The sequence below is a fragment of the Patella vulgata genome, chromosome 1, assembly GCF_932274485.2.
Source record: "Patella vulgata chromosome 1, xgPatVulg1.2, whole genome shotgun sequence".
Classification (NCBI taxonomy): domain Eukaryota; kingdom Metazoa; phylum Mollusca; class Gastropoda; family Patellidae; genus Patella; species Patella vulgata.
Genome location: NC_065879.2, coordinates 15,139,746 through 15,151,713, shown reverse-complemented (window position 1 = coordinate 15,151,713; position 11,968 = coordinate 15,139,746). Strand labels below are relative to the sequence as shown.

The following is an 11,968-nucleotide window of genomic DNA, read 5'->3' as shown; positions in this document are numbered from 1 at the left end:
ATTTTGCAGCCGGACTTCTACTCCATGTGGTTCGCCAGTCGATCGATAATTAAACTGAAATCGGATTGTCGGATCAGTTGTCGTCTTTTGCTATGGCGTCGTTTCCAGCAGAAGTATAGTAATTAATTCGCTCGTTGTTGATTTCTGTTTGACCTTTTAACCAAGTACAGACCCAGAGTCAGTAGCAGAATATTGAGATATTCAATAGCTACACCATAATACATGTAGTCTACATGTACAATGCACCGTGTAATGAAATGGAATGGGGTTTAACGACCGCCGGCACACCACTGGGCTAATTGTAGACACACAGTGTGTTGTGGTCGATCAACTTGTCAATTGCCTAACTTCGTAGATTTTGTTCCGGTTCTCCGTGTAATGGAATGGAATGAGGTTTAACAGTGTGTGCTGTGGTGGAACAATTTGTCAATTGCCTAACCTCATGGATTTTGTTCCGGTTCTCCGTTTTCCTCCCACTGCTAAAGACCTCTCTACACACAAACGAATTAAGCGGCATCCATGTCAAAATGAAAACAACAAAAAACAAACAGTGATATAATTAGACAGAAGCATGCATAACGCAAATGTGCAGCCATTTGATTTATGGAATATATTTTCATGAACCCGGAATACTGAAAAGGATCGTTACAATACTAGTTGAGGCGATTATAATTTATCATTTGTTGTACGGCTATTTTTAGTATCGCGTTTCTATTTTTAGTATCGGGTAGCTGTATTCGTTACCTCGAGTTCCTATTTAGTATCGAGTTGCTATTTTCATTGCTTTAATATTCAGAGACGGAACGCGTGGGACATTTTTAGAGAAAAATAATCGACTTTCTACGTAATTATTGGAAAGATGTTATGGCGGTTGGGGAAATATGATGTGATTTGAATATATCTAACTTTTATTAAAGTGTCTGATCGGGATTAGCTTAATCCAAGCTAATATTTAATCAAACTGATTATCTGACATTTAATTTAAGAACACAAAATCAATACGAACGCTAGATAACCCCCGGGCTTAGATTCAATAGGATTTTAAACAGACCAATCTTTTATGTCCACACACTACAAAATGGTAGCGAGTTTAGTACATAGCGAGGCATAATCGACAAAATTTCATTCAATTCAATATCTTTGCAAATACTGGGATTTTAAAGTGTCTGGTCGGCATTTGCACAATACGGAAAATGTCTAAATTTTTACGGCTTAATCAGCGCTAAAATGTTCTCAGATTGGTTAAATTCAATTCAGAAGAATTATTTAATCAGAGAGAGAGAGGGAGAGAAATGGGGTTTAACGTCCACTCGACACTAACTAGGTCATTTTGGTACTAACACATGCTTTAATTTTATTTCAATCATTCGCTTGCACGTAGGGGTCTTTAGCAGTGGGAGAAAACAGGGGGACCCGGAGAAAACCCACGAGGTTGGACATGCGACCCTACTCCTTGTCACGTACAACCCGGGAATCGAAACCCCGCCAGTTGACTCAATGACAGACCGTATGATACAGCGCGCGCGTGCTAACCATTCGGCCATCCAAACCCCCACTATTTAATCAGGCTTTTAACTGACTCTGTATACAAGCATTAACATGTCCATAATCTTGTTGTTTATTTATGATTACATTGACACTTTGTAAAGTGCCCTGGAACATGTTATATGAAGGGGTGCACTGTAAATATGCTGTAATAATAATAATAATAATATATCAAAGGGTTTGGGTTCAACTTAATTAGGAAGATTTTAGTGAAACTCATGATCATAGGTGGCCCTGGCTTGTTTTTTTTTACCATATCCTATCATCTGCACTAGCAGCGAATACCGAATGTTAACAAGTTTTCATTTCATCATATCTTTGTAAGTATTTTATATCGGATTAGTTTGCCCATCTTCATTAACTCAGTTGGCGTATACGAGTAGGACGTTACAGTTTAAACACTATTTCATTTCATTTACACACAAATCTTCTTGCATTACACCATCTATACAAATGACCACCTGATAGAGACAAAATTCAGTTGGTGGTGCGATTAATAATATCACTTCATAGTTCTATTCGAAGATAATAATACAATTATTAAAACTATTTCAGGATAATAATACAATTGTTTAAACTATTTTAAGATGTAGCTTATATGATATATCACGATTTGAAGTGGGGCCAAAAGCTGATTATAAACTGACATTTATCATAGTCGCATGTTTGACGTAGAAATCGAATTTTAAAGCTGCAATTTCATATTTTTAAGTTATATTTTTAAAATTTATTAAAATAGATGGTATCCATAAACAGTCCTACCTTGTTAAAGAATAATCCTATAAATCCTATAATTCACTATTGCCAGTTGAGAAATTGGCAAAAATATCTTTTTCAACATTAAATTCAAGCGTTTGAAGATAGCTATTCCATTGGGGGGGGGGGGGGGATAGAAATACAAGGGAGGTAATTGTGTTTTATTTCCGGGGTCAAAGGATTTTTAAGAGGGAGAATAATACCTATAATCGTATAATAGTGAATTGACAACCTATTGAGCAAAAGGCATAGCACTAATTATGTTTTGATTTTCTTAGAAAATATGAAATTATCGTTTTAAAGGCATGGGGTCTTAATTTTATTTTAAGAAAAAATCTAAACTGAAATGTTTGAATAATACAGCCTTTCGATTAGCCAAGACCGCGTTAGATCATAAGGTCTGTCATTTAGTCAATTCCGTGGTTACGAATCCCCGATTGTACGTGGCAACGAGCAGGGTCGCCTGTCCAGCCTCGTGGGGTTTCTTCGTGTCCTTTGATTTCTTCCCACGGCTAAAGACCTCTACTTTACGCACAAACAAATTATAGAAATAGAGAGAGAGAGAAATGGGGTTTAACGTCCACTCGACCTAAACCAGGTCATTTCGGGACTAGCATACGGTTTAATTTTATTTCAATAATTCGCTTGCGCGTAGGGGTCTTTAGCAGTGGGAGGACCCGGAGAAAACCCACGAGGTTGAACAGGCGACCCTAGTCCTTGTCACGTACAACCGGGGATTCGAAACCACGGCAGTTGACTCAATGACAGGCCTTATGATACAGCGCGCGCGTGCTAACCATTCGGCCATCCAACCCCCCATTATAGAAATAAAATTGAACCATATTAATATCTAAGTTGAGTGGACGTTAAACTCCATTTCTCTCCCTCTCATTGGTCAAGAGCTAATAAGTGTGTTATGTGAGCTATGTTTGCACGTATAAGGCTCCTGAAGATCTAATTACCACATTTTCTAACAAAATATTAAAAGCTTATTCTCATTTATTTTAAATGTCCTTAAGATCTAATTAGAATTTATTTTCAACAAGGGTACTTTTGTTTTCTTCCACAAAATATTCCTAATTAGAAATATAAAGATCTAATTAGAATGTTAAAGATCCGAAGGCCTAATTAGAATTTAAAAGATCAAATTAGAATTTATAAGATCAAATCAGAATTTAAAAAAATAAATTTTAGAACGAATTAGAATTTAAAGAAAGAATTAGAATTTGAAAGGTTCACAATATCTAATTAGAATTTAAAAGATTCACAAGATCTAATTAGAATTTTCAACACCGGTACGGCCATTAAATTTCATTTTGTTTTTATATTTTTCTGACTCTTATCATTTATATTCTCATTTGTCTATTTATATAGTTTTTTTTAGCTGTATAGAAATGGATTTTTAAAAGTCCTGAAGTTCTAATTAGAACTGTTAACACGGTCGGTACTTGTGACGTGGTATCCCTACAACATTTAAAAGAAAACAATCCGAACAATTTTTTTTTTACCATTTTTCTCACAAAATACTGTATTTAGTGGGCAATTTTAGCGTATATATATTTAGAATTTAGTCATCTTTCAAGCTCACCTTTCTCACCTATAGGGGGTGGGGGTGGATAGCTGAATGGTTAGCATGCGCGTGATGTATCATAAGGTCTGTCATTAAGTCAACTGGCGTGGTTTAGATTCCCCGGTTATACGTAACAAGGAGTAGGGTCGCCTGTCCAGCCTCGTGGGTTTTCTCCGGGTCATCTGGTTTCCTCCCACTGCTAAAGACCCCTTTGACCCATGCGTTAGTCCCAAAATGACTCTCTCTCTCTCCCCCTCTCTCCCCCTCTCCCTCTCTCTCTCTCTCTCTCTCTCACCTATAAAAATAATAACCCCCGATTTACGCCCACCAAAACTTGTTAAATTAATTACAATATCTGCAGCCTGTTTAACTAAACATTTTAATGTTTTATGGAATAAGAATTTGTATTGACTCATCAATGATTCTACGCTGTTGAAATAATAATTATTGTTACAGTTTTTCGAACAAAATTAGACTTTGGTCGAAAAACTGCGAATGATGATTATTATTTCATCAGCTTAGAATTATTAACACATAGGCCTATACGCGAATATTTAATGAATTAGAAGTGAATAGAAGACATGTCTTTAAATGGCATTTAAAATATAGCCTACGCCATTCGCCGTTTTAGGAGAATTACAGACACCGATATTTAGTCTATATTAGGCCTACATCTATTAATACTTTTTTGATTTTTTTTTTGGGGGGTGGGGGGCAATTTAAAACTATTTTAGAAATTGTTTAGGTCTAATTGTCATTATTATTTATTTATTATTTAGGGGGGAGGGGGGTATTTAAACAAGTTTTAGAGATGTAATAAATTCTACACCTTGGGTTCTTCTTTGGTGCACGCCAACATATACTCAGACTAGAACATCGGTTTTTCGTCCCATCCGAACGACCAGGCGCTATTCCATATCAGTCCCCCGCACCTGCTTCGCCTACAAACAAGGGAAAAGCAACGCTGAAAAACCTTGAGGAAGTAGGCCTATCACGACCAGTACCGGGATCGAGCCCGTACAGCCTGGTTAGTGAACCAGTGGATTACTCAGTTACTCAGTTATGAGGTGTCTCCAAAATTAGATTCTTCCTTTATTCGTTTCATTTTGGAGGTGTAACCTAATAATATGATTTGCTTGTTATAATATTTTAATGTAAGCCTGGATCTATTCAAAGCTAAGCCTATTTTAATTTTAAATGTTAGGGCCTAGGAGTCTAAATCTAAATCTAGGCCTACTCTAGTACCAGGCAGGTCAGTGGGCATGTTTCCACCAGCGCCAAGCTCAGCTAAGATTTAAATTTTCAACAAGGATGTGAAACATGGCCTTACCTTAAAGTAAACCATCTTGTTATTTGGGCTGTAAACATACGATTGTGAACGTTTTCTTATTTAACTTCTCTTGAAGTTTTCTTTGTGTCGCTTTCTTCAGCCTTCGTGGCAGCGTGACGTCATTAAACCATGACGTTATAGAACTACAACGGCGTCGTCATAACAGAATCTGTTCTTTTAGAAATATATCCTATTTATTTATTTTGAGTTTAAATACATATTTCGTTTATTTAATTTTCAAATAGATATAATTATCTATATAGTAAAAAGGTATTTCCCATATAGGAGAAGCTAGTCCTTGCGAGATGTAGATACCGGAGTGTGCCGAGGTTTGCCGAATAATTTTTTTCCTCAAATTCACACGTGCAGTCATTGTGTAGGACAATGGACTCGTTGAAAGCCCAACCATAGCTTGTTACAACACAACCGTGCAACAAAATATATAGCCCACCGAGGACCAATGTCAAAAATGGGGGCCGCGGTGGCACAGTGAATAAGACCCTGATCTGGAGGTCCGGTGTTTGATCCCTGCATTGGCCAAAAAAGTTCATCGGAATTTTCCGGCGTATTTGCCCCTTGTCAGTGATGCAGGACATGGGCCTGACCAGGGGCAACGCATAGAATTTCGGCGGGTCCGAAAATCCGAGGTACCGTGTACACATTGACATGCACGTAAAAGAACCCTTGGCAGTTGTAATTCGAAATAAGAGTAGTCTAGGTAGTTGTGCCGCTGTCCGGGCAAAATATCTGCCGTAGGACACTGAAGGCTATGGCGTATTAAACCTCATTTTATTTCCTTCCGGCTTAGCCAGGATATTTCAAGCTTGGAGGCGCCGGGGGAGGGCGGGTGAAATGATTAAAATTTGTGGGAGAGCATCCGCCCTCGGCACGGTTATGCAGAGTTACCTTCCCTTGCAGTTCAAACAAAAGCCCGTTTTCCTGACATGCGTTTTCGCGACGTTTCCGTGCGCATTTCGCCGGTTACATGGAAACAGTTCCATAACATTTGCATTAGATCGACTTTTTCGCCGACGAAAACGCGTACATGCCATTAAAAAAAACATTTATTTATTTAAGATATCGGATGACACCATAGCCGGATACTTAAATCTGAGAAAATATACGCAAATTACTTGGAATTTAATGACATGTTCATGTGCACACCTTTTCCAGAAATTTATAGGTTCCCTTTTCCCTTTAATCGGAGATCGGAAACCCCAGAGTATTGCTTGACAATAAGTGATGGGGTTTCTCCGGAACAATGAAATAAAACAGGATTTAACGTGGTTTACTTTTCTGTCACGCAGCGTGTCATAACTAGGTAAACTTCTGTCCCAACAGCGACGATACGTCATACTATCATTTCCATTTTCAACTGTCAAAGGTGTAGGCATGACCTCGATTTTCCGTCCCCAACGACGGACTAAACGCTTTCCTTACCAATCCTTCACCTCTGAAAATCCAAAGGAGCTTACGCCATGCAGTACACTATGGCCTACTTTTATTTAGAATTCCAACTGTCAAGGGTTGTTTTACGTATGCCTACATCCGACTAAACGCTATCTCTTGCCAGGCCCTCAGTACCGCCGACAAGAGGAGACCACGTCGGAAAACCCCGAGGAACTTTCTCGACTGACACTGAGAGCGAACCCGGAGCTAGCGTCTTACGCGTTGAGCCTCTACGACTCACTCTATATCAACACCTGGATCGGACCCGGGATACCGTTACTACCAGAATAATCCATGGAAACAGATTTACAGGGAATTTTAAAAGAACACACATACTTTGAATGGTTTATTTCATTAAAGGCACAGCCATATTGGAACAAAATAAATGTGTCGAATAGAAATAAAAAAAATAAATAAATTAAAACAATTTACGAGCAAAAGAATGAGCTTAAAAGTGTAGAAGATATCTTATGAAACAATCAAAATAATCAAAATATTATACTATCAATTTCATCATAATAGGGGTAAAGCTATTTTAAACCTAAAAAGCCACTCTGATCGGTTTATTCCCACGAAGGCGCAGTTATTGACCGTAACGGATTAAAAAATGTCGTTTTCGACGACTTCGCGGGAATCCAGCCCCTAGGGATTAAAATGGATTAAAAACGTAACAATGGTGTTATAGATTGTTATGATAAGAATTTACACTTTCATAATCCCCAATGTAACTAATTAACCAACATTTTAGCATCAGTTTTGGCATAAGAAATAAAAACATAACTATACTATAACAAAAATTAATTTAGTTTCGCCAAATAAATAAAAACATAACTATACTATAACAAAAATTAGTTTAATTTCGCCAAATCCCTGGGGCTGGCTTTGGATTGGAGCATATTTGTAGCCTTTCCTTGGTGGTTCCTGTCCCCCAACATACTGAACGATTCTAATCTCATTGATATTTTGTTCTTGTTGCAAAATTGGTGAATAAAATTCAGAGTGAACATAAATTCATAAAATCTTTAACACCGTTAATTGGGTCCTAATAAGAACATGTCTCTCTTCAAACGAAAGCCGACAAGTCGATATCTGCGCCTTCGCAGGAAGGATTAATTTTGGTCACGCTCAATAACTGCGCCTTCGTGGGAATACACCCTCTGATCGCCATTTGCATTTTCGGAAAATTTTCCAGGTCTTCAACGACGCTAACATGTCGTGTGGTACTCAAATTCATTATGTAATATTTAATTAACAATAGAAAAACCCAATCCGATTTATTTTGAGAACAGGTCCCATTTAAAGGATTTTACCCCTTAAACAGATTTGTTTATATTATTGAATATGTTTATTGAATGACGAATGTTGTGAAATATTCAATTCATTATATCTTTGGAAATACTGAACAGAATTAAACCATTTTTGGCCTCATATTCCTTTTACGAATCTAACGTGGTGACACTTTTGTGAGACAAAGAAATTCAAAATCCACCAAATGACAATCAGAGGCATAAAACACATAGATTGCCCATATTAGGGCTAAATAAAGAAATACAAAGTCTTAAATTAGCTAGATGCATGCATGCTTTTGTAGTTTAAAAAAAACGAACAAAAATGTTTGTTTGAAATAGCATCGTAAAAAAATGGACAACGGGTTAGCATTCGTTATATATTCATCATTGAATTGTTTCAATTGTAGTTAGTAAGTGAACTCCATGGAAATACACGTGTCACAATTATATGGAACACAATTAGTGTTATTGTTCAACACTAGAGAAGCCTAGTCAAAACGTCCTTCAGTAATCAACAGTAATTGTATTTCATAGAATTTTGACCTATGTATTTTTAGAAGTCTGTCGTGCTCATCGGTTTCATGTTTAGTAGACTTTACAATTACTTAAAGTTCCATCTCGAATTGTACAAATATAAAACGGAGTATACATAAACGCCCTTCTTTTCAGCACCCCCAGTTTAATATTTAGAAATGAAAAGAAATGGGGTTTAACGTCCTACTGTTCTGCTCCGACTGGGCTAATGAAGACGGGCATGTGCATACAGTGTGTTATGAGGACAATTTTGCCCGGGCAGCGGCACTATGGCCCATTTTTATATCGAATTCCAAATTTGCCTGGACTGCGGCACACTAAGACCTACTCTTATATCGAATTCCAACTGCCAAGGGATGTCTTACGTGCACACTAATGAGTACCTGGACCACGATTTTATGTCCCGTCCGAACGAACGACTATACAACTGTCCTTGTCAGGTTAGTATTTCGAAACAAGGATATAATATGGTATTCAGCTTGAAACAATTCAACCAAATTCTTTTCTTTATTTTGACCTAAATTAAAAAGGTATAGCTTCTTAAAGTGACATCCATCAGCCGTCGTCATTAACCCATATGGCAGACAGATGGGACGTTAACACTCAATTCGTTTCTTTAAGAAACTTAAAAGTACGTATCCACCAATGAACGCACGGGTTGTAGTTGTTCATATTGTTTAATGTTCGCTTGAACAGAAGGTGATATGTTTGTATAATAAGCGCATGCGCAGGGGTCTTTCCTGTGGGAGGAAACCAGAGTACCCGGAGTAAACCCACGAGAATGTGTAGCGTATTACCAACAAATGATATAAGAAAATACGAAACTAAGACTTAAGAGTATTAATAAGCACTAAATTTACATCATTGGCTATCAAAACACATTATTAAGTATGTGCATTTTAAAAAAGTGTTCAAGCGTGTCCACTATTCTAGCCCCTCACTTAATTTCACACGGTTCCCTCGCTGAATGGGATGAGATGACAAAAACAACTCAAAGTGATGATCTGTTACACACTTTAATGCCATGGGCAGGTGCGTGCAACTTATGTGCGAATATCACGTGATACACCATAGTTGCTATGGTAATAAATCAGCGGTCAAGGTGTTTGTTAATTGTTCATGTGTTAGCGAAAATGCTAATTTCGTAATCCTCGTCATCTTCCGAATTACACACCGCATCGTACCAGACATCATCATCTTCGATCTCCGACTCATCATCGATGTATTGTGCAGGTTTGGGCCAGAAGCCACACTGCCGTTTTGTGTCTCGTGTGGAATAAAAACGCTCTTTTTCATCAGTTGGTGAATTGAGCGATATACTTTCCGTAATACTGTTTAAGGAGCCCAGTGTGGATTTACGGGGCACTCCATGTCTTTTTAGAGTGGCGTCCCTTTGAGTACTCGATTCTCCGTCACCGTTCGTTTGGCACACGTCTTGCTGAACATCAGGACTGGATAGGGAAGATGATTCCGAACCGTGACAACTGCCTCTAACAGAACTGTCTACGCGTTCCACAAATTTCTTCAATTTCCTACGTTCTTTGATACTCTGCATTCGGAGAAGTTTGAAACTTTTGGCGTTGATGGATTTTCTGTTTGGATTTGCTCGTTTCCGTTCAACACACTCGGCTAGAGAAGATTTAATTTCCTCTAAATTTATCAAAGTATTAAACTCGGTGAGTTTTGACAGCCGCGTGAACTGTTCGTGGGAATATTTGAAGTTAAATGTGGAATACGGTGTGGATGGATCATCGAATAAATCAAAATTCGCGAAATTCAAGTCTTCGTCAGATTCTCTCTTCACACCTGTAAAAGAAATGGGTACTACGTATTAGGATACAGACCACCATTAATTCCCCTATAGTTCCTTCAATTTATAGCTATTGTTGTACCCTTTTTGAGGGGGGTTGGGTGACCGAATGTTTAGCATGTGCAGGCTGTATCATTAGGTCTGTCATTGAGTCGACTGGCGTGGTTTCAAGTCCCCGGTTGTACGTGACAAGGAGTAGGTCGCGTGTACAACCTCGTGGGTTTTCTCCGGGTCCTCCGGCTGCTAAAGACCCCTACGTGCAAGCGAATTATTGAAATAAAATTCAACCATATGTTAGTCAAGAAATGACCTAGTTTGTGTCTAGTGGACGTTAAACCCCATCTCTCTCTCCCTCTCTCTCTCTCTCTCTCTCTTTGGTAGGATTTTATTGTGGTGAACCTCATGCGTTTTTGTGTTTTGTGCAAGACTTTACCACATGTTGCCCCATCTGTGGTAGACAGCGTTCAACCTAACGGGAATGAGAGTTTACAAATTAGCATTCAAATCAGCGGGTCTGTACGAATAGAAGAAGGAGGGGGGACTCTTTTAGTTGATAATTGAGTTCGATACAGACCACATCAATATTTACATTGCGATTAATGTTAAATCTTGGCTCTTGTCCCAGCGTTTCCCTTCGACTGAAAGCTCGCTATCACAACGCGCACACATAACTTGTATGAGGTTTGCCCTTTCACTGAACATGGATTTGCTTTGCAAATCAAATTGAACCCTACATAGAATGATGTTCGGTCTGTTAGCAGTTTTAAATTATCGCCATGGGACAGACATCAGTGAGGCTTGTGGAGCAGGAAGGTGTTGCGGAGCTTGATAAAGTTTTTGAAACAAATATAAACGTTGATTTACCTGGTTTAGAGAATTCTCTGAAAGCTATGTTGACTAGAGGAAAATGTAAGACAATGGGACAGCACGGATCAGTGGGGTGCTTAAATATGTAAAGCTCCTTCAGACCTTCCCGATCTACAATCGATGGATCAATGGGCGGGAACGGCAGACGATTCAACTTGGCCCATTTCTCGGCAAGTAATAATTCCTGGAAAAGACAAAAAAGAGAAGATACGAAAAGTGTTCGACACACGGTATTTCCAAAGTTGTCACGTTAAACTGGGCCTAACTTTACATTCCTCAGTTATTCATTTCTGTGAACTTTCTCGGCCAAAGCAGTGATCGAACACAGGACCACCAGGTTAGCGAACCAACGTCTTACTCACCGAGTCACCGTGGCTTCCGATTCAGAAAAGAAAAACGTTAAACTCCATTTCATTTCCAAATTCGGAATATTCGCCCTTGACTACGGCAATACCGAAAGCAATAAAATTCTATAGAGTCAATAGTTTACCTTGAATGGAGGCGTACAATCACTGGGTCTAGCACTAAAATCAAAGGACAAGATGATGTCGACACCCCGCTGTGGTCTCAGTACTAGTGGATACGGTGAATTAAAGGTCAATCCAGCATCTACCATATAAATATGTTTGATATTTGTCGGGTGCATCTCAAATATTCCGTCAAATTCATCGCCATCGGCCACTCTATCGTGGACAGGAGTGAATGGAGACAGCGGATATGTCTGCTGTAAGGACAGTCCTCTCATAAAATTATGAATGACAGCTGCTCGACCTGCTCGAGTACTCAGTAACTCGAAGTTTTTGCTGAAAGTGAAAGTA

General features: G+C 38.6%; 1 protein-coding gene across 3 annotated transcripts in view; it reads right to left on the bottom strand.

Annotated features, from left to right (window-relative positions):
• Positions 1-6,983: 6,983 nt before the first annotated feature.
• LOC126819563 (cytosolic phospholipase A2) overlaps positions 6,984-11,968 on the bottom strand; it is a 65,507-nt gene continuing 60,522 nt past the window's right edge. For all 3 annotated transcript variants that reach the window (XM_050547885.2, XM_050547721.2, XM_050547803.2), the window contains 3 exons: positions 11,641-11,953; positions 11,148-11,334; positions 6,984-10,279 (listed from right to left, as the gene is read on the bottom strand). In XM_050547885.2, coding sequence (XP_050403842.1) covers positions 9,591-10,279; positions 11,148-11,334; positions 11,641-11,953 — 1,189 coding nt within the window. In that variant the 3' untranslated portion in view covers positions 6,984-9,590. The remainder of the gene's footprint in view (positions 10,280-11,147; positions 11,335-11,640; positions 11,954-11,968) is intronic.